Raw genomic sequence first — 27,853 nt, 5'->3', positions numbered from 1 at the left:
CACGGAATTTAAAGGGGCCTAGTAATGCAACGCGTCCTGCAAACCATTCAAGTCTGCTGCATGTTTTGGGTATGCACATACACAGGCCAATGCAAAACACGTACATGTAGGCCTTGGATATATTTTTGTGGACCTTTCTAAGAGAGGCATCTAATTGAGGACTTGCATGAGGGTGATAGTGTTGCCGTTTGCAGCGTTGAGAATGAATTTCTCCTAATCTAATTGCTAGCTGCATCTGAAGGGGATCCTTAGGTCAATTATGTTCAAATTTCATTTCGGTCCCGTCTAAACCCTGGGCATTTGCAGCAAGAATCCTTTTGTTTGAAGTAGATTGTTACATAATGCTGCAAGACAGGTCATCTTTGTGAATCATTTGGGGGTCTATTGGTGTGTTCACACTGGATGCGAATTGAAACCGAATTCCGTAGAGCGCTCTCCGGAATACGAATTGGTTAATCCAGTTTCAGAACGGTCGCGTCACACTGACCCGAATACGCATTCAAATCGGTTTAAAACGCGCTACACTCAATGCGTATACTAACATCAAGCATTCAATTTCAATCTGCAGATCCTGCAAGAAGCAAATTCTAGTACATGTACATACATACATAAAAAAATACAAGAACAGTTTCATTCAGCATACATTCCTAGGCCATTCACCATTCAATCTTTGGTCTCTGTGGCGTAACAAACAATCAAACCTCTGATAAGATCAACTTTACTCCGTACAAAAATAAATCTATTCAAAATTGCATGAAAAAATTATTCCAAAAACATCTTCATATTGTGTTTAGCAGATCATAACTCTACCATTTACCAGGCATTCACTTCAGCACATCCCACAAGACCAGCACAATCAATTGAATTGATAGAAGTTTGGCGCGGAGAATTAACGGAAGAGGAAGTGTGCCGGGCGCATGCACAGTGCGATCGAAATTATTAATTCGTATCAAGCGCGTCACACTTGAAATCTCAATACGGTTTCGTTGATTCGGATTAGCTGATTCGCATTCAATTCGGTTTAAGAACCGTGTTGGTTAAAGCGGATTGAGATCGGTATGAACCGAATTGAGTGTGACGCCCCAATACGTATCAACGTTTTAATTCGAATTCAATTCGTGTTAAAACCCCAGTGTGACCACGGCATTAGTGTATTGCTGAACAAGGTGGTATAGGGCATGAATGATTACTCGATATATTTGGGATGTTTAGGGGCATTCTTGGTTTTGCTGAATTTCAATCATGTGTCATTTTACAAATACCTTAAATCCTTTCTGTCGTAGTTGGGATTAATACAACTTGACATGGTTATTGAGCGCACTCAGCCGTCAATGTAATCTTGCGTCCACATGATTAACTCTTATTCTTCAGTGATACGAGCCCGAGAGGAACAGTTTCCTGTTCAACTTGATCAAGCCATGAAAAGTCACCCATGTAGGGCTACTCACGTTTCCCCGTCCTTTTAGTCAGCTTGCAATTCCCTGCTTCAGCCAGTTTTGAGGAGTCTAAACAGATCCTTTTGGAGTATTGCCCCTTGCTTGCAACTTGCTCTCCAGCATCTAAAGGAGGTAAACACCATTTTAGTTTGACGATACTATTATCATATTATCTGAGAATGTTGATGAGGTATTCTTGTTGCTGCCAATATACTGTAAAAACTTAGTTAAAGCGTCACCTCCTAAAGTATTAGTTACCGCCCCAGAACCCCTTGCCATGGCCTGATTCGTTCTTTTGACTGGGATTAGGGACTGGTTGTGCCCTTCTATTATACGCCACATAAGTCGGTACAGTATAAAAAACCTGTCTGGCCGGAACGTGCGGTGCAAGATTGTAGTCCAATTGCAGTACCCATTGAAAGCCACTAATGAATCGCACGCTTTACAGGTCAAATATATCATAATGTACGACGTGACAGATAATTTTGTTCTTTTTTTCCTTGGGGAGGGGGTCATGGTATGAAGGTCAGATAGGACAAATGATCAGAACGAAATGCCTCTTTACCTTTTATTGGTAGAAGTTCTCTGCTCCCTGATATGATATGGACCGTAGCTGCCGTAGTTCCTGAATAATGTTCCTTTTTCTCGATGAATGGGCAAATGTTTTTCTGTGGCTGGACAGATAAATCGGGGGTCCTGGGTGAATGAATTTCTTGCTTCTCTAGAGTTGCTGCATGGTCTCTGTTCAAATTCTTGATGACTGAATAGGATCCCTCGTGCTTCGTGGAGGTTATCTGGGATGGTGGCGGCTTCACTTTCTTACCTAAAGGAAAATGTATCCATGAGCACCAGATGTTGATTAAAAGATGGGAACGGATGATTCTGCGCACATTTCGATTACCTTGTCATAATCCCTAGCCCTGTTGAAACGTGAAGATTACATTATTTCTTGCCCAAGCCGCCATTGCTTATGTAGACACGAGACGTATGAAGCCAGATGACTTTGGAAATGCAAGCAGGGTAATAAGTGGGCCGGTGATACAGGGTGTTAAAAAAAGTCCACAAACTTTTATCTCTTATAGAATTCGCAACAGGCAGCATAAAAGGAAGCAACTGGTACTAATATAAACTAGAAGCTCAAGCATTTTTGTTGGTGAAAGTCCCACCTCTCTAGCATCAACGGTTATTGCGTAACAGGCGCTCAAAAAAGGAATGCGTTTTTATGACCGCGTCAGTAATCATCAATTGAGGAGCGAGATGGCTCCACTTGGCTGAGTCCGATCGCTATGCAGCATCTCATGAGGGTGATAGTGTTGCCGTTTGCAGCGTTGAGAATGAATTTCTCCTAATCTAATTGCTAGCTGCATCTGAAGGGGATCCTTAGGTCAATTATGTTCAAATTTCATTTCGGTCCCGTCTAAACCCTGGGCATTTGCAGCAAGAATCCTTTTGTTTGAAGTAGATTGTTACATAATGCTGCAAGACAGGTCATCTTTGTGAATCATTTGGGGGTCTATGTGTATTGCTGAACAAGGTGGTATAGGGCATGAATGATTACTCGATATATTTGGGATGTTTAGGGGCATTCTTGGTTTTGCTGAATTTCAATCATGTGTCATTTTACAAATACCTTAAATCCTTTCTGTCGTAGTTGGGATTAATACAACTTGACATGGTTATTGAGCGCACTCAGCCGTCAATGTAATCTTGCGTCCACATGATTAACTCTTATTCTTCAGTGATACGAGCCAGAGAGGAACAGTTTCCTGTTCAACTTGATCAAGCCATGAAAAGTCACCCATGTAGGGCTACTCACGTTTCCCCGTCCTTTTAGTCAGCTTGCAATTCCCTGCTTCAGCCAGTTTTGAGGAGTCTAAACAGATCCTTTTGGAGTATTGCCCCTTGCTTGCAACTTGCTCTCCAGCATCTAAAGGAGGTAAACACCATTTTAGTTTGACGATACTATTATCATATTATCTGAGAATGTTGATGAGGTATTCTTGTTGCTGCCAATATACTGTAAAAACTTAGTTAAAGCGTCACCTCATAAAGTATTAGTTACCGCCCCAGAACCCCTTGCCATGGCCTGATTCGTTCTTTTGACTGGGATTAGGGACTGGTTGTGCCCTTCTATTATACGCCACATAAGTCGGTACAGTATAAAAAACCTGTCTGGCCGGAACGTGCGGTGCAAGATTGTAGTCCAATTGCAGTACCCATTGAAAGCCACTAATGAATCGCACGCTTTACAGGTCAAATATATCATAATGTACGACGTGACAGATAATTTTGTTCTTTTTTTCCTTGGGGAGGGGGTCATGGTATGAAGGTCAGATAGGACAAATGATCAGAACGAAATGCCTCTTTACCTTTTATTGGTAGAAGTTCTCTGCTCCCTGATATGATATGGACCGTAGCTGCCGTAGTTCCTGAATAATGTTCCTTTTTCTCGATGAATGGGCAAATGTTTTTCTGTGGCTGGACAGATAAATCGGGGGTCCTGGGTGAATGAATTTCTTGCTTCTCTAGAGTTGCTGCATGGTCTCTGTTCAAATTCTTGATGACTGAATAGGATCCCTCGTGCTTCGTGGAGGTTATCTGGGATGGTGGCGGCTTCACTTTCTTACCTAAAGGAAAATGTATCCATGAGCACCAGATGTTGATTAAAAGATGGGAACGGATGATTCTGCGCACATTTCGATTACCTTGTCATAATCCCTAGCCCTGTTGAAACGTGAAGATTACATTATTTCTTGCCCAAGCCGCCATTGCTTATGTAGACACGAGACGTATGAAGCCAGATGACTTTGGAAATGCAAGCAGGGTAATAAGTGGGCCGGTGATACAGGGTGTTAAAAAAAGTCCACAAACCTTTATCTCTTATAGAATTCGCAACAGGCAGCATAAAAGGAAGCAACTGGTACTAATATAAACTAGAAGCTCAAGCATTTTTGTTGGTGAAAGTCCCACCTCTCTAGCATCAACGGTTATTGCGTAACAGGCGCTCAAAAAAGGAATGCGTTTTTATGACCGCGTCAGTAATCATCAATTGAGGAGCGAGATGGCTCCACTTGGCTGAGTCCGATCGCTATGCAGCATCTCATTCCAGGCAGGAAAGTTGTTCCTTACATCCGAATAAGGTCTTCGCTGTAACACAAGACTTTTTCGATGCTTTTCTAAGCTTTAAAAGAACGATGACCGTTTAGTGGGTAATTGCTTCATCTGAGGTGCTAAAATTGGCCAGTAATTGCACGGTCCGACAAACGCTCCCTTTTTCTGAGCGCCTGTTACGCAATAACCATTGATGCTAGAGATGTGTGACTTTCACCAGCTAAAATGCTTGAGCTCCTAGTTTTCATTGGTACCAGTGTCATTTTCAAGTGATACCTGTATCAAATTTTATAAGAGATTAAAGTTTGCGGACTTTTTTTAACACCCTGTACGTAAGTGCGGGGGCCCTGATGACTCCCACGCTAGTCTCTGTCATTGACAAGGAGAGTCCGATAATGAATGATATATCACAGTCGTGAGGACTTGTCATGTGTCGGGCCATTAAAGGTAAAGATGCTTTTCAAACTGTTCTCCGAAAACTCACATTGTTTTTCCATCGTTTTTGTTCCATTAGCATGTCTAATGTCAGCATTGGTACCTCTTTTCTTTTTGTTTGCAACGTCCTCTCCGGCGTCTGCATAATTAGAAAGTTGTTTTAAAGTTAATGGATCTCCGATTCAACCTAGATTGCAACCTTTTTCCCTAGGGTTTGTTTTTTTGTCAGTGATTCCTTCCTCAAGATAAATGCACCAGAGATTGGGCTATATCCTGAATTACAGTCATTGGCGGTCCATAAACTCTAGTGCAGCATCAGTTAGCGGGGCAACACAGCAAATAAAGACATTCAGTACTTTTCCTTGCTCTGTGAACGCATAGTTCAACAAGATCGTCGGCATTGATAGTTGCCTATATCGCACGCGCGTTGAGACACTGTACCCTCTCCTCGGCGGAACCCAGTTCATTGTGGCAACTGACATTATATGTCATGTCAGGCCATTGGTACTCACATTTTCCCTTCCTTTTCATATGCTTGCAATTGCTCGATTCAGAGGGTCCTGACATGTCCGCACTGCTCTCCTTGGCACATTTCTTCATGCATAAGCTTGTATTCCTCACTTTAGCATCTGAAATTGATACAGGTAGTATAGATTAATCACAAGTGCCTTTAATCGTAGGTAGGCATATACGTCGGTGTAATAGGCTTTTTTCATGACTATGCTGTGCCTGTGCTTATGCGCCAGAAAGCCCTCCTCTTTCTATTCATACAATAATAAGATTCTGTTAAAGACAGGTGGATGTGTCCACCAAAATCATTGACCGACGGCATGATTTGTAACAGGCCTACATGCGTTGGCACGCAGTCACGTTCAGGGATTTTATTCATCTCATTGGCCCCAATCCTTTTGATGGCCGGACAGTATTACATAGTATTACAAGTGTAACCAATGTGCAGTTACAGACGATCGAATCCACACACCGAGCCACCTTGGGCACGCGCGTGCGGGACAGGGTCACAGGGAGGGAGGCCGGGGGGGGGGGGGGGTTCTCCCCAGCTGGTGTATAAAATGTTCGTCCGTAAATTTTAATCTCTTTTAATTTGATTTTAATTTTTTTTTCATAAGAATGCTTCGCTATTGTCCAAGCGCTCGAATACAAAGAACAGCGCTGTGCGGACAATGAGGGGAATGCGTTATGAAAAAAGCCTATCAAAAACATGCTATCATGCTATGCTGATCCATCGTAAAAGAGCATTTCTTTGAATCCCTCCACACAAAGGTTATGCTGATTTGTCGTAAAAGAGCATTTCTTTGCCAATGGCGCACTAACATCACAATACAGCCCTCTGCCGGTCCGCACTTGTCCTTTTCAAATCTTATGCGCTTTCTGGGTTAAAGCGCACACCAAGTGCTAATCTTATGCTGTTAATTGGCGTAGACCCTTTTTGAATAACGCTACGTATTACCCTAAAATCCCACGAGGGACAAGGCTATAGAGCATTGATACCATGTTTCTAGGATTTCTACTTCTTTGGATAGGAAATCGGCATGCCGTTGTACTTCTCGGAGGGGCCCTCCTAATCATCAATTGAATTGAAAGATCTCGTTAAGCTGTCCATCATTGGAGTGATCCTTCAGGTCATGTAAGAACAACCTCTGAAAAAATCTGTATCATCATGGAATAGCACCTTTAGCGCTTACCTCTCCCCCCCCACAAATAAATATCATATCATATACCACCGATAAGCGGGTACATCACTATGACTCCCCCTTCCACAGGACATAGCGAAAGACAATGCAGTTCTACGAAGGTATGTCGTCAATCCCTTTCTCATGGGACCTTTGGGTGTTTGTAAATGCTGACATCTCATAAAAGGTGACAACATCGCGCGGCAAATAGCCTACCTCAGGCATTCTTCCTTGACGCTCGGCTCTATTGTATAAACGCATAAATAGTAAGGATGTCGTCATCTAAAGAACAGGATAGCGCTGTGCTAAAAGGCTTATTGGTGGATCATCTGAATAAGGAATGATTGATAAAAGACACCACTAGCGGTGGCCCAAGACTTTACTTTGGAGTTATGAAATCCCCTTTGAACGGCTATACCGACCGTAGCTCAATAGTTTTGCGTGTCGGTTTGTCAGCCGGTTAGCTATTTTGATGTGTCAACACCCCAAGACCCCTGACCAGCCAATCCCAAGCCTCACTCGAAGAGAGGCGGGCTTAGCGGGCATAAGCACAAGCACAGTATAGTTGTGAAAAAAGCCTAATATTTTTCAGTAAGCTCCATGTGTCAGTGTTTCCCACGAACAATGCCATGGCTAGAGAGACCCAACCAGTCTTGTTCTGATGCTGTTGTAGGGCAAAACTGTCACACCGAAACACTCGCATACTACACCGGGAAAGTGTCATTACTGCACATACGTATTCACCTACTAAATATTTCGGTGATATCCCTAATTAGAATTGTCAGCAAAATCAGCAACTGTAGGAAAAATCTTTTTCGATAGCAAATAGGTCCAGGGATATCTACGCAATTATTTCATAGTTATGCGAATGACAGGCCTAACGCACCGCCTCTCAATCCATTTAATGAAACGGCCAGGGCCATTGTGCTCACCTCATGTGGAGGAAAGATGGATAAAGAGCATGGTATTGTGTCATGTAGTGTTAGGTTTGATGTAGGTCCAAGCAATTACAATTTCCCCAAAATGGCCAATTTACAGTACATTCGACCTCTGTGACCTTGAAAAGTAGGTCAAATCAAAGAAGACCCGGGTGACACATTGAATGGTTGTTAGAATTAGATGTACCTATGATATAAAATTGGTGCCAATCGGGCAAGTCATTACTAGGAATAATGGCATTTTGAAGAATTTAGGATTTGGCCCCCTCCCTGGAGGCCAAACGGCAAATCAGATCGCACCAAACTTCGGTACCTGAGATCACCTGACTAAGGGGTACATGTGTACTTAATTTGTGATCAATAGTCATTGCAGTTAAGAAACGTGCCATAGTTACGGCCTGACGGCGAATTTATGCCATTTGACCTCTGTGACCTTGACAAGAAGGTCAAATTAAAAACCTGTGTGACATATACTGTATGGTGGTTAGATGTACCCATGATATCAAATTGGTGGCAATCGGGCAAGAAGTTAAGGAATAATCACATTTTTAAGGTTTTTAGATTTTGCCCCCTGGTGTTCAAGTGGTGAATCATATTGGACCAAACTTTGGTCCCTGAGATCACCTGACTAAGGGGTAAATGTGTACCAAATTTGGTATCAATAGTCATTGCAGTTTAGAAACGTGCCATCGTTACATCCTAACGGCCAATTTACACCATTTGACCTCTGTGACCTTGAAAAGGAGGTCAAATCAAAAACCCGGAGGATATATGATGCACCTTTGCTAGAAGTACCTACCATATTTTTTTCAAAATTTCCCGACTACTATTAAGGGAGATATTGCATATTTTCACTTTTAACGTTTGGCCCCCTGGTGGCCAAACCATGAAACGAATCGGACCGAAACTTGGTCTCCAAGGTGTCATTACATAAGGGTACATGTGTACCAAGTTTCAACTCAATAGCTCTAACAGTTACGAAACGTGCCCTGCTAACGGACGACGGACGACGACGACGACGACGACGACGACGACGACGACGACGACGACGACGACGACGACGACGACGGACGACGGACGCCACGGTATGGGATAAGCTCGCCTCTGCTAAGAGGTGAGCTAAAAACATCAAATTCTCTTCCTTGATTTTCCTAGTACATGTATATTCAGGATTTTTACAACTTTGTTCATTTATTGGCAATGTTTATACTTACTCTCTGCACACATCTGGTGGTGGAAATCGTCCATAACAAGGTCTGCAAGTACAATAAGAACATGACCACTTTCGTCGATTCCTCTGAGATCATTCCTAGCCTTGTGAAGCAGTTGGTCAGTGAAATAATCCCCATAGTACAAATCAGCGTAGGTCATGTGGTTCTTCGACCTCTGCTGCATTTCCTCATCCCAATAGATTAACAGTTTATGACCATCCTTCGAAGACTGCTTCGCATCACTAATGAAGGTGCCCAACTCTCCGTTTCTTTCTATTTCATCCAGGTAGAGATTAATCTGATCATGCAGTGGGTCTGCAAATCGAATACACTGGACGCTCGTACACCGTAAATGGGCTGCTTTTACCACGAGTGCATTCTGTCCAGCTTGTACAATTTCATCTAATCTTTTGTTCGCAGGGCAATAAATGGTTGGTCAGCATAGGCGTTCGCCTTTCATACGCCCGTGAACAAAACGAATAGTACCAGCCGGTGGAATGAAATACAGGACCCGATGAACGCTACGGTGTACGAGTGTCCACAAAAGTCGCTCGCTACCGAGATTTCGAATCCCTGATGGCGTACGCCTACCCCGGGACGCCTACCAATGCTTCTCAGCCTGTTCTGACGGTTATCACTAATACAAGGTTGCCTAGAAAAGCGATTGTCAAACAAATAACTGATCAAAGGAATATAGTATTGTAATCTCTGGTCTGCTGCGTTAAACTTGGTCACGTGGCCAGCAAAAAAAACGGTGTACAACAATAATTGTAATACTCTCGATTCTTCTTTCTATGGTCCCTTCTAGAGAACGCCTACCTCATTGAATATGCATGTTAGGGTCCCTTTAAAAGAGATTACCCAGGCCTATTTTTGTTGGTGAGAAGGGCTGTAATACAGGGTGAATGCAATTGATGAATCCTTTGTATTAGGGGCTGGGCCTAAACCTGGTCATCGGCCCCAAGAAGTAGAAATACGAATGGAGAGTATATTCATACAGTGATCAACACGGCACTTCCTTTTTTGGAATGGCTCAATCGATCAAGCAATGCTACCCACCTACAGGACGAGTTCAAGTCCGCTTAATATCTCATCATCAGCTATCAATGATCAATTATAGACTATGATTACCCTACTCACTTTTCCTGGACTCCTTGGTTTCACCTTCATCTGACTCCTTGGTTCCATGTTCATGTTTTTCAAGGTGTAAAACTTCCGAGGTTGTGATTGCAACAGATGTGCCAGGGTTAATTTCATTATCCATCTCATCAGGTGGTGTTGTCCTTATTTCACCAACAGGCCTTTGAACTGCTATACCCATAGAAAGAAATTAAATTCAAGTTCAGACACCAATGCGCCCAATACACATACCAACAGCAGATGATAAAACACCCGCCACTCAATCTTGCTGAACTGGCTGACTGAGCTGCCAATTTTAGTGAGGCAATCCCACCCATTATCCAAATCCAACCTGTGGGTAATCACAACACCCTGGATCTATGGCATTCGAGGCCCATAATTGATCGTATGCAAATACAATTAATTAACTAAGACATGCCTCTAACGTTTACACCGCCTAATCATGAATCATGAATCATCATCCATGTAAGGTGACTCTTATTAATGATATATACATGTAACTGTCTAATAGAAAAAAGATTATAAATTACAAAAAAAGGAGCTTTTGAAAATATCGATAAATGGCATAAGCCTTTACGATATACCCCGTGTCCGCTAGTGGCAGTACCGTAGAAGTACCCAGATCAAATTCTTCCCAAACATCATTGACGCTAGGGTAATACCGACCGCCCCCCCACCCCCCATGTCAAAGGCCCTCGGATTATCCTATGGATGAGGTTGTTCATTAAAACTATGTTTTTTTGCGCTCTGTACATGGTCAAAATAAAAGAATTGTCAAAATAGAGGTGGCGTGCGCCGGATGCGCCCCCCCCCAAAACACACACTCGTATACCTTGGGTGACCGCATGCGCGTACGTAAAAAGTACGAAAAATTGGTCCTTTTTCCTACCTCAATTACGAAGACTTTTCCGCACAAATCGTGAAAAAGGGGGTACTTTTGGCAATCAAAGGTATTCTATGAGAATGAGCTTCTGCTAACAGCACCATGCCCCGTATTTAAGGGTAAATTATGAGACAAATTGATCCGAACGGGCCAAATCTGGCGTATCAAGGGGATACCAGAGCATAGGTACACCCACCTAATGCTTGGGGGGGGGGGGGGGGTGCTTAGCCATTCTCATCTCTATTTATTCCTAGGAAGGAAATAATTTTCTTACCGTCTGATTTATCAATTTGTTTCACATCCAGTTCAGGGAATGAACGAGTTGCAGCATTCTGAAATATCAGCAAAACAAACAGTATCACACATAGATCGCATTCCGGTTTAGTCCATGATTTCTATGTAATTGAAAATGTAAATGTAATTGGACTCCTTAGCGCACTTTACATGGCTACACCTGCACTGGATGATCACAGTGGCTGCACCTTGTCCAAGTGCGCTTCGAATAGCCTTTAAGGGTTAGCCGCAGGTAAACAAAAAGAAGGCTGATTTTTTGATGAGGTATAGACTTTGATTAGGCCCACACAACCTTAAAAAATAAGTGAAATCCAATCGAAACCGAGCGGTGGTCATTGCCATCTGTGTTCCAAATGTACTGATACCCAGCCTGTGTCCATTCACTTCGTTTTGAGGATGTTCTAACTGCTTTAGGATTTGAGCACATGGTTTGACGAATTTCTAGATAACCACCAACTGACACCCAGCCTGTGCTTATTCACTTAGTTTGGAAGGAGCTATAGTACATTTGGAACACGGAGAGCAAGGGCCACCGCTACGTTTAGGGTGTTGATGCGAATTGAAACCGAATTCCGTAGAGCGCTCTCCGGAATACGAATTGGTTAATCCAGTTTCAGAACGGTCGCGTCACACTGGCCCGAATACGCATTCAAATCGGTTTAAAACGCGCCACACTCAATGCGTACTAACGACGCGCCATCTATTATTATTATTATCATTTATTAACCTCCCATACGGGAGAATAAAATTTACAAGTACAAAACATATAAGTATATAATATCAAAGTATCACACAGTCATTATTAACAAGTTAAAATCGCGTAAGGTGCTTGACCATTTCCATCTCCCTGCCATGCCTACAACACCGTCGCTAAATGCGGAGAATCCCGGCCTCGCCCTTGAAAACGAGGCCAAAACCGGGGAAAACCCCGCCGTGACGATGTTGCTGACCAGCGTACCTTTGACCAACGAACCGGCGGCAACATACCTTGCCAGGAAATGGAAATGCAAGTCACGTGCAGGGGAGTTTGAGTTAATGACATCATTTAAATACATCAGTTAACTAGTTCGGAGCACTAGTTCCCGCGGTCAAAGGTCACTTTCCATGCGCCGGGCGCATGGGCAGTGCGATCGAAAACCTTAATTCGTATCAAGCGCGTCACACTTGAAATCTCAATACGGTTTCGTTGATTCGGATTAGCTGATTCGCATTCAATTCGGTTTAAGAACCGTGTTGGTTGAAGCGGATTGAGATCGGTATGAACCGAATTGAGTGTGACCCCCCAATACGTATAAACGTTTTAATTCGAATTCAATTCGTGTTAAAACCCCAGTGTGACCACGGCAATATGACTCAGCAAAAAATCAGCCTTCTTGTTGTTTACCTGTAAACCGACCTCCACAGAAACTTTCAAGCTTCGATGCGAGCACCGCCAATTTCAGACAAATTTTAAGCTCAGCTGACAAAGTCAGCGAAGCTGATCATATTACTAAGGGAATGGTGTCCGTCCTTCCTGCCATCCTTCCATGTCAATTTTGGGCATTTTGTAACCGTGAGACCTAGGCACTTTCTTGACGGCCTAAATTAGGAATAGCCCAAGGGGAACTCAGAAACCAAAAATTAGCGCGATCAGACCTACATTCGGCGAATGAGGTCATCGGGAAGTTTAAAATTCTTTCCTTTATACCTTGGTCCACAGAGGAAATATTGTTTTCAAATCTGGCCGAATATTTTTTAATAATTTTTCGTTTTGACTTGTAATTGAATTAGTTTAGTTTTCACCGCCAGTTGGCGCTACAGGCACATTTGACAGATTTTTTGACGATTTAAAAGCCCGGGTTATGACGTATAGTTGCGCAGTTGTATTCTGCGCATTGAATTGACCAAGGAACCAGGCCATATTTCAGCATACCCACTGTGCCCGGACCAGTCAAAAGATGGAAGATTGATTTTGCAGCAAGTAACCAATTTTCTGCTAAAAAGTAGTCAAGTAGGCGATATTATCACTAGTTCCTTTCAGTGGGTAGTCATAAGGTCTTAAAGGAATACTTTCAGAAATTAGTTCTTGAAAATTTGGCCACAATTCTGTGAAAATGATATCGGAAGTGCACGCTCTGTTCGCGATGTATTTTGAAGTGGAGAATTCCCACAGTATGTGCAGTGAATCGGCATGATTCTGTTTGCATATTAGTTTTTAGTACTACGATTCTTACATGAGTAAAAAGTAGACGTTTTAAGCAACACAATAATGTTACTCCCATAAAAATTGACTCAAAATTGACGGAGCTACAGCATTCTGTTCGGCAATTGGCAGCGCTGATAAAATACATTGCATGCCAATGCATGCCAAATGGCACACTTTAAAAAGCGCTCATTGGACAACGTAGGGAATCACCAGAAATGACGTCATCTTCTATATAATAATATTAGAAGGGCCGGGGGACGAATAAAGTCACACTTAGCGGCTTTGGATCGCCTTGAAATTTTGCATGAATGGTGGTGACACCTTACCCTGATGCAACGTCTTGGTTTTATTCAAAAATTTACTTCAGCGGAGCAGTAATGAGGGATTCTTAATCGGACACTGTCAATTCTCCTTACCACTCACAGAAGCCAAGCCATTGCTGTTAAGTTATGCAGGGGCTTAATCAATTACCTGCACTCCCTGTGGGGTGAATAACGTTACCTTTTGAACAGCTGGCTGTAAGGGGATGATTGGATCAGCCGGTATACCTGCTGACCTGCTGAACCCAGGTTAATGTTATTTTCAATCCACGATTGCTGGTCACCTGATTTTCGTGATTTCGCGGGAAATGAAATTGTAAACAAACGCATAGTGTGCAGTTCAAATGTAAACAAAAATGTATTTTTGGTACTTTTGGTTGCTGGACTTGGGTTTTCCCGCAGTTAGGAGCTGGGGTCAAATTGGTGGTCTATTGTTTATGGGTGGTGGTTTATAAATTAGTCAGAGGTAGCCCTTGATTATGAAGGGATTTTCAAATCAAGGTGAACATGGTCTTTTTATGTGCTCACCACAGCTTTCAATACTTGATGTATCTTAAGAGGCGCGCAGAACCTGACATGGCCTTACCAAGGAGCTGCTCACGGTGCTGAACTTCTAGCTTGCCTGTCGACTAAGTGCCTTTTTGGCCAAGACATTGCTACATGTAGGAGGAGCACGCATTTTAAAGTTATAGTAGTGATGATAGTACAGTTTGTTCGTGCAATTTGAAAGCCGACATGTGAAGGCCTATCTGGGTTCTCCTTCTTCTCCGTATAAAATTTAAAAAGGGGCATACTGCTGACTAAGGAACGAGGCATATTGACATTGCCTCATCATCTCTATCGGACCAATTGATATACTTTTATATGCACGCATACATCACGCCATTGCAGGGTCCGAGTTTGTGGACAATTGGTTTGATTAATTTGTCTCTTCGATATTACTCCTTTATTGCATTAGATTTTCATCGCAATTCAATCTATTCAAGATATAGCCAATTTGAACCTGTCTGCGCCAAGGATAGATTGGTTCCCGATCGACTCACTAGGGATACGCAGTAGAGCACAATGTCATGAAAAACGACCCTTTGTATTGTAAATTCCAATCACCTGCAGGACAGGTCAATTTCTCTCAATAAAATTAATTTTGTTGACTCCTGTAATCTCTACCTTATTAAAAAAAAAAGACAGTGGTGTTAGTCCCAAACTGGTCATTTCTATTTATTTTGACCTCTGTTAAATCAGGATACCTCTCAATTACAGACAGCATTTTGTATCCTTGTGCTGTACAACCCAGCCTGGACATACCACAGTTGGCCATGGAGAAGTCTCATCCTCTCTGACACTTCTTTTCTGTAAAGCTACCGATACAACATACTGAACTAGGGATATCTTCCGTTGCCTCCTGTAATATTTACGTACCATGGATGATTAGTTCAGTCATATTTCCTTCAGCTGGCAGCTCTGCATTGGAAATTTTAGTGGTATAACGTGTTCTCTTGACCTTCAAACAGTAGTATAAAGCCGATATTTACTACTTTACACCCTCAGTCCTATGTTATTAGGTCATCCAGCTGAGCGCCAGGCCCTTGGGCCTCTTGTTAAATCTTTTGATTACAGAATTGCTGTTTAGTTTGAATGTTGATATGGCAATGCTATCGGTTTGTCCCAAACGTACATATGTAGCCCTCCCCTTACCCCCCGGCTTCGCCCCCCCCCCCCCCCGTAGTGCAGGAACAATGTTTCGTGCAAACCAGCCGATGCAAACTACAGTTTGTTTTCCAACCAGGGGTGTCCGGGGGAGTTGGTATAGGTAATGCAGACAATGTGTGGAGACGCTGGTCAGGAAAAATCACTCAGAGCAGAGTTTTTTCTCAATCTTTATGAATCCTTACCTTTTGTTGTCTCCATGGCAGATCGTCCACCCCGTAGTCGTATCGCAGCTCTTCGCCAATTTCTATATCGCGGTTAGCGAATAGGCATAGAGCTGGACTCCCTTTTTCTGTTGAAACCTTCTTCATTGAACAGTTGGCTGCTCCTCTCCAGGCATCATTAACTAACCTTCCTAAGGTACCGTCGTCTTTAGTTGCATCCACACTAAAAGAATGGCTATTGTTAAGGAGTGGCGCGGGCAATGGAGTGTTTCGAATGATTTTGACGCCATGTCATGTTGAGTCATACATCATAAAGATATGGAATGCCATAGCTAGGGAAATTAATATTTGCTCTCGTTGTCATGTGAACACCAGATGACATTGACCGCTTGGCCCGCTCAATAACAATTGTTGTAAGGCCTATAGGCCCCGACAACGACATGCGATAGGTAAAATCACAGCAAAATCTTTAAAAATCTTTAAAAGAATTCATTTAAAAACATAGTGTTTAAGAGATGTAATACATTAAGGATTGTAGTAAAATTGTAGATGAAAAAAAGAACTCCTCTAAACAAATTCTATCGGTCTTTTTTTACCCCCGCGACGACCCCTCCGCGACACCCCTTGGGACCCCCCTCATAAATTCCCCCAGTGACCCCCTATAGACACCACAGAGCTTAACATTATGATACCTATCAGTAGTGCAGTATAGGTATCATACGTTTTATTTGGGGTTTTTATGGTGCGCTGCCATTTCCTGCAATTGGATGCAACTAACTTGATCCAACATCGAGAGACTATCCTGCATGGGATAATAGTTGAATGGTTTCATGAGGGGTTCAGATTTTTTTTCTTCAAAATTCAGTCATAAATTAAAAAAATAATCTGTTTCACTCATCCGGCATAAAATACTGTCATCCCTTGGCTATAGCGTCATTGAGTGCACCATGTATGAAGCCCGTGGGGCGTGAACGGGGCGGGCCTACTTAGTATACCTATTTTTATTCGTTAAAGTTAAGATTACTTTAACGACAAAAATTAAGTATGCAAAGTAGGCCCACCCCATTCACGCCCGACGGGCTTCATACATAGTGTACTCAATGACGCTATAGCCAAGGGGTTACCGTAATTCATATTCTATCCAGGATTTAAAGGTCCTATTTGTAGAACAGAAAAATTAGCATCAATTGTTCAGATTAACCCTTCCTGGTCCGAGTATGCCCCGCCCACTTTTTTCGAGAAATTTAAAATATGCTATGATGCTTGGCTGCGATTATTTGGATACAACATTTTCCCATATGTTCTATCTGCTCGTGCCGGGGAATGTACCCACAAAAGCGTGTACCCTAAGGCAAAATAGGCGCCGTTAGTGTCGAACGATAGCATTTTCCCACAGGATTCTTGCAGAAAAGAAAAAAAATCAATAGGCCTATTGCAGACCATACTGACAGAGCCTGAGCAGGGCAGAAACGGTTTCCCAATAAAACGTTGGCACTTTTTAAACTTCGGGTGTTCCTTAGAAATAACCAATCGGAAAGGTTTGCGTTAACCCCTTCCTTGCTGGCGGAAACAGGTCCCAGACCTGGTGGTGGCCATGTTGGGGCCACGCCTTTTTGCTTCAACAATGCCTGAGAAATGTGAAATCTTACCATCGGCACTGTCACTGACATCTATATTTTCTATTCCCCAAAAAAAGGTCCGAGGGATATTCAAGATCTGATCGTAGTGTATTCCATGTACATTTTTACAGGTACTTAGACTTCGCTATTTGTATTTTTAGTTTTACCACTGTCTTTACCTATCACTTACCCTTATATAAGCAAGGGGAATAAATCTTTTCTGTCGTTGTCGAGACTTATACATGTGCATTTTCTTTTACCGAGCAATGAGGACGCCATGTTGGGTCCGCTCATCCCAATACTGACACTTGGTCACGACACTTGGTTGTTGCTTGAGGCGTGATTGACATCTGTTTCGAGCAGCTTAGTGGATACTATTTGATGGGTATACATACTTTCCTATGCTCACAACGTTCGGACTCCATAGTATAAATTTTAGAAGCCTCCTACATGTATAAATGGGGTCTGCTAAACCTTTTAGTAACGAGGTTCAAGGTCAGGAAGTGTCGCGACAGAGTGGATTGTACAGTAGGCCTTACTATGTCGAGTTGTACACTGTATTAGTAGGCCTACCGACTGGCACAGATGTTTGATCACACAATATTTCTCTCGAAATAAAATCCCAGGGGAACGCCCCACGAAGGAAAAGCAGATACAAGTACTGTCAAAGGGATGACTTCAATTTAAGTTTTCAAGACGTAATCACCTCTTGGGTTCGATTTTATTTTCACATTGTGAGGGTTTCGGATGGTTTTCGAAAACGAGAACGAGAACGTAGCCTTCTAGTAAGTGAGGTAGAAAAAAAATGTAACTTACCATAACGTGCTCGTGTTATGTTTGAAGTAAAACATGAAAGATCCTTTCTTGGTTTTGTCGTAGCTTTTCTCTCTGCGCCTTGCTTCATCTTCTTTTATCAAAACTCCATGGTACATGAGAAGGAATGAGCCTTTCAGATGTTTCTTAGTAGCGAAGACACCCCATCCTGGAAGAATGAAGAATGTATGATTTTGAAACAAATGCTTCTTATCTAGGTCACCTTGAGGTCAATGGGGCAGAAAAACCATTGTTGTGTACATTTTCCCAATTCCAGCCATGGTTCAACACAAGTGGTTGATCAAGATGACACGAAATTGCTACTAAGATAAACCTTAGACCATCTGCATCCAGGAAATATATGATTTACTGCAGTCATAGCACAGGCAGAACTACTAATATGGAGGTCTAGTCTGGAGGTACAGACAAAGATAGAAATTGTAACAATTTCTATCTTTCTCCTCATCATTTCTCCTCTGAAGCTTTTATTTGAACAGATATTGCAGGGAAACTGTTCATACAGCAAAATTTTCAAGAACTGGGAGAAAGTGTAAACAAATATTTAGAATGCAGGCAAATGTAATTGAAAATGTTTCAAAATATAAATACCTTGGTATAGTGATTGTAGCTAGTGGTACTTTCACCTATGCCAAGGAAGATATAGCTGACAGGGCCAGAAAGGCTTTATTCAAATTGAAAAGCTCTAAAAGCTCTGGGGAAATATATACCCCAAAGCTTGGTATAAAGATGTTTGATCAGATCATTTTCCAGTATGTTCTTACGGGTCGAAATTTGGATGTCTGAAAATTTGGGGGAAAAAAGGCCTTTGGTACCAAACAATATATGGAATATATTTAGTTTGAGGGGTTTTGCATACTTTTGCGAATAAAAAAATGAGACATTTCTGCAATCAAATCAGCCTAATTAGGCAACACAAAAGACCCCTCTTTTCAGCATGTAGCGACTAATTAGGTTGGCCTCGAATGTCCATTTCCGATGCGGTCAGCACCTATTGACGCAGAAATATAATGCGCAAAATGTGACGGAGCGACCTGTCAGATTTTTGCCACCGCCACCGTTTGAATGGCCAATTAATGGTCAAATTAGGCTATATTGAGAAATTTCGAATTTATTCGTTGTTCCCGTCAAATGATTGAAGAAAAAAACTTCTGTTACGATATCATAAGTGTCCGAATAAGATGTAACAATCGGCTTAAAAAAATGATCCAAAAAAGGGGAATAAGGAGGCAAACTTTCAAAACAAATTGGGGACTTCGAGCGCATTCCTTTTGTTAGTCAGAGAGTATTGATCGGCGGAAGAAAAGCGGACACTTCATAGGCCTGTACTAGGCTTACGTATAGGGTCTTCATGTAATAAGGACACTCAATTGGCGCAGACAGGTTTACGTCAGTGAGTGGGAGTCTCAATGAATGACAGGAAAGGTGCCTCGCGTAGTCTTACCCGAGACCTTAATCAGGGGGCCCCTATTTAACAGTTTTCTCCTTTTAGCTCTATAGAAAACAATATGAACTAAAACTTCGAAATTACCTTTCAATAAGCACTGACAGACGTGGCGAAAGGGATATTTTGCACTGCCAGGTAAGCCACAAGGCCTAGGAATTCGCGGGCATTTCTGCAAACTAGCAAGAAACCCAATCCAAAGACTTCAAGGCACTCAACGTCGACGTTTAATACTGTACAATATCCTACGGCATCAACGAGGGCTGGTGTAGGCAGGACTATAAGGAATCGTCCATCGGTCAGCGCATCCATGAAAGCAATTTAATCTGCAATCAGATCAACACAACTAAATCATGGGCCTAAAACTTATTATAGTCAAACCCTGTGAGTGAGAAATGCGCACCCTGGCCCTAAACAGTGCATGAAGGTCCCAGGCTCCATTTCTATGCACGCTGCCCTCTCAGCTCGTTCGAGTTTTTTTTCTCCAGCAAGCTATTTTGAGAACAAGGAAACAATTAGATCCACAATTGAACGGTCAGGATCCAGAAGAAAAGCAGCTAGGATAATTTGGGAATTCAGTACTTGATAGGCTGGAATGGTGGTGGCGTGACCCGTGCCTTCAAGAGACCCTCTTGAAGCCTCGGGGGAGTAAATATGGTATTTGTTATTTAGCGCCCCCCCCCCCCCCCAATTCCCATTCATGAGGGGGCTAACACCCGCGCTCCACTTTCCTACGGGAAAGGGTAATTTTTGCCATCACATCTACGGCCTTGTCCGTAGAAAACAGACAAAAGGGGTATGAACTCCAACAAAGGACGGGTGAAATTCCATACTAAAAAAGGGGTCTATTCATGGAGTGCCGAGAAAGGCGAAAATCAATACTTGGTCATAAGTCACAATGTGGACTACCAAAGTAGATAATTGGCCCTGGAGGGTATAAAATGTGATGCATGTAGATTTTTTTTAGAAAATTGACGCTGTAGTCATCAACTAATGTCATTGTGGTTATTGATATAGAAAAGAACATGCCACGACCTTGTCTGAGCACTCTGACCTGGTTTAGTTTTGGTTGCTGGACGAAGCTAGATTAATTTCCTCGCGTATAAACATAACGCGAACATTTTATTACGTCACCATTCATAAATTAAATTTCATTTTTGGCTAAAATCTCTCTATCGGTAGCATTTTGATTGGGGATAGCATACGATTTCTCATCTAGGGGCTGGTCTCGATTTTTCCCATATACCGTATAATCGCGCATTTAGGCGCATGTGCTTATAAACGAAAATCGCTTGTTTTTGGCCTCTTTCTTACCTGTCCTTTTTCCCGTTTTTTAGCGCATGCGCCTATATTTTTTCCTATTTGGTTTTGACACAGTTAGTAGCGCACTTAAGGCCGATACACACGCAGCAAACTTTTACAGGCGATCTCTAGCAACCAGCAATCTGTGGCAACCTACCTGTGACGTTCAGACGTGGCAAACTTCAGCAACCTCTCAGGTAAAAGGTTGAAGAAGGTTGTCAATAATTTTTGGAGGGAAAAGCTAATTTTGGGGGGAAATGCTAAGTAAAATGGTGGAGATGGAAGCAGAGAGTGCTGCTGCTGCAGCACTAGTTATTTTTTAGTGAATAAAAGACGACGACAGGCCAGACAGAAGAAGAGGTTGTGGAGGAAGGACTGGGAGGCATGAACTTGGAGCATACCATACCTTCTTGAAAGAATTAGCAATGGAGGATATATCAGCGTACAAGAACTTTTTACGTATGAATGCAACCACATTCGAAGAACTGATGCAGAAGGTAGCCCCGATCATCACAAAGCAAGACACAATCATGCAGGATGCCATATCTGCTGGCGAAAGACTGGCAGTCACTCTGCGCTTTCTGGCCTTTGATCGTTTATTCCTATCTTTATAGGAAGAATCCTTGACATTGTACAGACAAGCATAATTTTCTAAATTTGCCACTAAAATGTCTTCACATTCAGTAGTCCTAGATGCCACCCCTTTGCCCTTTGCTTTGTTCATTTCCTCTCAAGCTATTTCACCTTCAGCCATTTTTACAGTCAAGTCATGTGATGGCATACAAAGCATTCTGGCATCTGATTGGTCAGATGCTAAAAATGTAACTGATACTCTGTTCGACCTGGTTGCCAAGAACCAACACGTCGGTTCCAGATTGCTGTTTGCTACAGGTTGCTACAGGTTGCCAGATGGAGGTTGCTATAGTTTGCTTGACCTATTCACACGCAGCAACCTCAGGTTGCCAGTATCAAATTCAGGGTCTTTCAACTAGGTTGCTAGAGATCGCCTGTAAAAGTTTGCTGCGTGTGTATCGGCCTTTACGCAGGGTGAGATACAGAGCGGCGGCCGCATCTGGTATTAGTATCCTGATGTAATACGGCATGTTTTTAGGCCAAAATACACACGCAGTTCGGCTGGGTATATCGGTGAATCAGTGTACAATTTATCATTTGCTCTGTAGTAGCTGGACAAGATGGATAAGGCTAAGCGAAAGTCCTACAGTATCGCGTTTAAGAAGGAGGTATTGGCCACGCTGGTCACCAATGGCGGGAACGTTTCGGCTGCTGCTCGTCAACATGGAATCCACCGTAAGATGGTTCAAACATGGAGGAAGAATAGACTGTGGTTCGAGGGACAAAGGATTTACATGCCGCATACGGAGACGTTTACCCTATCGTTCATTTTTGACATCGTCGGCATGTACATTTTTTACCGCATATAGGCGCATGCGCTTATGTACGGATATAAGCGCACCCCCGTTTATAAGCACATGCGCCTAAATGCGCGATTATACGGTACTTTTAAAAGCCAAACTGCGCTGGTAAGATCTGAGTAAGTGGACAAAGTTGCAAATCGATCATATTCCACAAGGTCAGAATCAACGGATGATGAAACGAATTCATACTTTGTACTGCTACGCAGTTTCGCGCCACGGCGCTTGCTTGGTTTTTCATGCGTCTACGGAATAAAAACTAAATATCGGGTGGGTAAAAAAAACGTCCCGAACTTCACACTCGTATTATTCAATAACCCATAAACATACGAATTTGAACCTTTGAGGGTGCGTAGTGTTAAATGTCGTCAACTACCAGTATTGTATTAGCTCTACATAATTTGTACCAACCACTGGGTAGTGCAGAGAACATTACATGTCTCAACAGGGAAGGCTGAAATTTGTATCAACTACAGTACACATACAAATCTGAATTTATGTTGGTGCGTAATATTCGTATGTTGTCAGATTCCAGTGCAAAAATTAGCTCTGTAACATAGAAATCGACCCCTTGGCAGCAAACACAGTGATATGGGTCCAAAAATGCAATTCCGGGAGTTTTTCGTTTGAATACCTCCATCGAATTCACCGAACTTCAGACTGCCATATTTCCTTGACCCCTCGGTGAAAAGGGTTGCCGATTAGTGTGTCATTAGCATGTCATGTCAGTAGCTAGTATTAGAAATAATAGCTGCATATGATTTATCTTGACCCTTTGGCAGCGCAGAGAGTAGTACACGTTTGACCTATTTTGCCACACGAAGACGTTTTTTGGCCTACCCGATATATATAGCCTATGACTTGATTCAAATACAATGAAAGGTCGTGTTTTTCTAAAGAATGTTTTTGATCATGTCTCTTGCGCCGCGCTTGGGCGTCTACCTACTAGGTGATTTCGGCAAGCACGTGATACTGATGCTAGTGCATCAAATCCACAATGACAGACCAGTGATTTCATTAGTCTCCCCAATTAATATACATCGCTTAATGTAGACTGCGATTGCCCGGTTCCCTCGCGCAGCTCCCACGCAACATGTGCATGATACTTTCTGTATATTTCCTTCTGATTCTTATGAACAATATGTTGGGACTATGACACGTCTTTTTGCAAATTTCTGCTGGGGCCGGGGCGGGGTTTTAGCTGGAAATTGTGAATTTTCATGGTTCCAAATTTTTGAACAAATTTGTAAGAGGGCAGGGTTAAACCCCAGTAAGGAATCTAAGGAAGTTAGACAGAAGTTACAGAATAGGTATACTAAATTTTGGACAGAGGTATTTTATAAGAAGTATAGTCTTAGTGATTCCGGAAAATATGGGACATAGGCCTACTCGCTTTTTAAATCAGATTTTAACTTTGAGAATCTTATCAAAGATTTTAAAGCTTGTCAAAATTTAGACTAAGTAATCACCACCTACCGATTGAGAAAGGCAGATATTGTAAACCAAAGATCAAGAAATGAAAGAATGTGCCCAGAATGTCAATCAAACCAAGGGTCGGTAGTCGGTGATGAAATTCATTTCCTGCTGGATGGTGCAAACACTGAGACACAACGGAATATTTTACTCAATGAAATTAAACAAAAATACCCACATGTCGACGAACTGGATAATAGAAATTTATTCATTTTTCTAATGATTGCCGAAAATGACATAATCCAAAAAGTAGCAAAACTTTTATGAAATAACTTACCAAAAAGTGATGGCAGCAGGAAGTGAATTTGTTTCTTATTGTGCAATATTTGTTTTATTTAGGTTAGGTACCGGTATACCCCTTTTTATAATTGGGTACTGCATGTATCCGAATTTTTATTTTTAATTATTACATTTATTAAGAGAGAAGTCTCTATTATAAGAGAGAAGGCCGTTTCTTTGGGACACTCCGTCTAGATATTGGCCAGGTGCGTCACTGAAGTGCTGGTATTATATGCAAAAATCGTCCATGTGTGCATGTTGTTAGAGCAAAAAAATGGGTTGAGGGAATATTGTTTTTGAATGCATTTCTTTCTCTGTGTTACAGCATCTAAATTATATGGGGAATCCCCATCTCCTGGCTATGAGGCGCCATGTGGGAATTAAATTATTTGACGAAATTATTTGAAATAAGCAAATTATATCGAAATAAATGAGTGAACCAAGTCAAGATTATTTCCAAACTATAAATTTGCTTATTCAATTGTATTCAAACCATTTACTCTTCCTATCGATATTGTTTCAAACAATGAATTTGCTCTCCCAAATGTACGACGTCATCATCGCGTACATTTGGGAAAAACTCCCTAACGAGACCTAAAACCCGTCTACTGCGCAAACCATGTGCGCATACCATGAACGTAGTTTTGCTTGGATGGAAACAATGACTTTTGAAAGTGATTGGATGGAAACAATCAGAGTTCGCGTTTTCATGGTTTGAAAAAACGTTGCTGGGATGCAAATAATCAACATTAGATGGGTACAATTAGATTGTATACAAATAATTTCGTGCATACTTTCATGATTTGAAACGATCAGTTTGTTAAAGTGCTGGTTTGGAAATAATGATTTTGTGCGTGATTGTTTATCATCCAATGCAATGGACAATTTCCTGGTTTGAGAAACCATGACTTTTTTAATTTTGATTATTTAACAAACCATCATTTCGAGACAGTTTGATTATTTGAAACCACGGATATTCAGAAAATGTATTATTTGAAAACAATAAAGTTACGTTGTTTTATTGGATGAATATAATCAAAAGAGAGCAAATTCATTGTTTGAAACAATATCGATAGGAAGAGTAAATGGTTTGAATACAATTGAATAAGCAAATTTATGGTTTGGAAATAATCTTGACTTCGTTCACTCATTTATTTCGATATAATTTGCTTATTTCAAATAATTTCGTCAAATAATTTAATTCCCACATGGCGCCTCATACCTGGCATGACCTACACTTATACACAATCCATCCTGCATCAACTGTGAATGTCCCAGTTTTCATTGATCGCTTCTGGCCTGTGCATCTCCGTGCCCTGTCCGATCCGGTAGCTCATAGTGTAGGCATATAGATAGATGTGGCGTGATGGGCTTCCTGACTTCCTGATACATGTACCTTTGAGGATTCCTCCAACATGTCCAAGCTGATACCAATGTAATGTTCACATTGACCATCAGGAATTTGGAGCATAAGAGAGGTAAATCCGGAAGTTGGGTGCCAGGGGCCCTGTTTATATTCGCTCACACCCTGGACCGAGCTGAACATTCTCTGATCATAGACCCTTACTTCATTTACATAGCGGGTAAGGAACATTTTCATAATAAAGCTTGAAGCAAAAAAGATGATTTTTTCGTCTCTCTGTAACCCCCCCCCCCCCCCCCCCCAGCCGTCCCTCTCCTCAAGAGATGAAAAATTTAAGATGTCTGGCTTCAACTTTGAGAACGGTGAAGCCAGAAGGTTATCAAGAGATGAAATCCATTTAGTACACAATAGGCCTGACGTCATGTACAAAAGAAAAATCGTTCTTAGGACACCAGGATAGCCAGGATAGCCCAAGAATAACTTCTGGGCCCGGGTCGACCTACTGGGATAAGCAAAGAACTGTCCGGGAAAACGGGATGAGCGCAGCTTTTTTTGGAAAAGCTGGAACACCAAAATCACTATCCGTGTATTCTGGCCTACCGGGATTTCGGGAAACAGGATTGTCCTTATTTTCACGAATTTGACTTTGTTTAATCTCCAGTGGATTCTATATGACACCTGCTCCATCTCCTTGGCTCTCCTTGCCAAAATTTGCCCCACACCTTATGTGCCCTACTCATTGACACATCCGCAGGACGGGTATGCTAATTATGCATAGCAGGTTTTACCGAGGATTACCAATTATCTTAAGGTGGCTAAAGTCACAAGGAGCGCAAAAACGCTCAACTAGAATAGACAGTCCCGTTAGTGGCGTGCGGTAAAGTGACAAATGTCAGTCAGGGGTACCACACTCTGTTCAAAATTTCACGAAAAAGAGGTCTTGGAAATGACCACTACAGGCAATGACCGCCATGACCGAGTGAATCGATCGACCTATCACTGACCATGTCATTAGCTTCACTACCGGTGTAACATCTGTGGTTGTTCCCCATGTGTCAGTGTTTCCAAACAATAGGCAGCTAGAGAGACCACGACTTTTCAATAGGGGGGATACACAGAAAAACTTGTCAATCTATTTTTGAGCGTTCCCAAACAATGAGGGGAAACACTCAAAAACGTTACACCGGCATCTACGAAATGGCAAATTTAAAAAAGAAATAGACTATCAGGAGAAAAGGTCGATATGCTAAAAAAGCCAAGTAGTTTAGGTCATCCCCACATCCCTTTAAAAGGTCCAGATTAAACTGTTTGATGTATTAATCAATTCTGGGACACACTGTAGATTAGGTTTATAAGAAAAACGTTCTAAACTTCACCTGCCGTAGCGCCCAGGAGTACCCTATGCCGGTAATGAACGATCACATCACCCGATTGCATTGAAAGAAAAAAAATTGAAAATGGATTACTAACGCCTTGTTTCCAATAGAGCGTAGTTCGACGAACGCGTTTTGCTCGGCGTAAATCCGCAGAATGGTAATGACAATCCCTTTATCAGAACCCGTCGAGCAGAACGCAACTTTTATCCGCCTGCGGAATACGCTCTACTGGAAACAAGTCCTTACAATTAAAGATATCCAGTGGATTTCCGTCGAACACTAAATGCGTCCGCCGAGCACAAACGCTCTACAGGGTGACCCAGAAAAAAAACTATCTTTTGATCAAACAGCTACTGAATAAGAAGGCAACTCAATCATCCTATTGTGATAGATATTGTCCAACAAATGGATGATAGAATAGAGATTTGAACCTAAATTTACACGGGGCGAGCCCATCATTTTGTCATTCAGTATTGAATGATGTAACAACTCGTCATCTCACTTGACAGCAACATGTAATATACAAATATGATCACATCAATCCTCTGATCAATTGTTTGACAGTCCGGTCTCCAGGGGAGGGGTATAGGAAGGTTTTTTTCTGGCCCACAATGTAGATGAGATAAGATAAGATGAAAAAAGTTTTCTACATAAGTTTTTAACACACAATAAAGGGAACTGCAACTAATTATAAGTAGGCCTACACTAAACACATTCATAATGAGCAATGAAACAAACAACGAGTGAAAAAAATTCACTCTTTACATTTTTTTACTTTGATCTCACAAATTTCAACACTTTTTCCAAAAAAAGAACCAATTGAGGGTTTTGGATACCGAGTACAATGCATCTGGAATGACCTGATATAAAACGGCAAAGGTACAATAAAAACTTCACATTTTGTGGATTTAGATCTGACAGTACATAATAGGCCTACATTGTTGTTTAGAAGAGTGCTTAAAGGTTTAGGACTAGGTAGTATTCAGTCCCAGAAATGAGCATATTCAGCTTCAAGAAGAGGACCATCTTTGTGCACGCAAACTCAATTTCATAGGATTATCTGTTCAAAAATACCTGGAACAATCTTTAGAAGGGGCAATAGTGAGCGCACATTGATCCATTATGACTGACGATATTGATATGTTGGCGCAATATGTGGGTCGCGTGTGTTGCGACAACAGGTTCGATAAGAAATAATACAGAGTTGAAAAGTCACTT

General features: G+C 41.9%; 1 protein-coding gene across 1 annotated transcript in view; it reads right to left on the bottom strand.

Annotated features, from left to right (window-relative positions):
• Positions 1–27,853, bottom strand: part of LOC135503564 (uncharacterized) — an 81,350-nt gene that overhangs the window by 18,661 nt on the left and 34,836 nt on the right. Inside the window, exons 3-13 of the mRNA XM_064797168.1 lie at positions 17,951–18,116; positions 15,537–15,738; positions 11,120–11,177; positions 9,963–10,133; positions 8,826–8,867; positions 5,495–5,611; positions 5,032–5,121; positions 3,806–4,063; positions 3,253–3,363; positions 2,002–2,259; positions 1,449–1,559 (exon numbers count right to left, since the gene is read on the bottom strand). Of these exons, the coding sequence (XP_064653238.1) occupies positions 1,449–1,559; positions 2,002–2,259; positions 3,253–3,363; positions 3,806–4,063; positions 5,032–5,121; positions 5,495–5,611; positions 8,826–8,867; positions 9,963–10,133; positions 11,120–11,177; positions 15,537–15,738; positions 17,951–18,116 (1,584 nt within the window). The remainder of the gene's footprint in view (positions 1–1,448; positions 1,560–2,001; positions 2,260–3,252; positions 3,364–3,805; positions 4,064–5,031; positions 5,122–5,494; positions 5,612–8,825; positions 8,868–9,962; positions 10,134–11,119; positions 11,178–15,536; positions 15,739–17,950; positions 18,117–27,853) is intronic.

The sequence above is a fragment of the Lineus longissimus genome, unplaced genomic scaffold (assembly GCF_910592395.1).
Source record: "Lineus longissimus unplaced genomic scaffold, tnLinLong1.2, whole genome shotgun sequence".
In the NCBI taxonomy this organism is placed as follows: domain Eukaryota; kingdom Metazoa; phylum Nemertea; class Pilidiophora; order Heteronemertea; family Lineidae; genus Lineus; species Lineus longissimus.
Note: the sequence above shows the minus strand (reverse complement) of the source record. Positions and strands in the feature narration are given on the sequence as shown.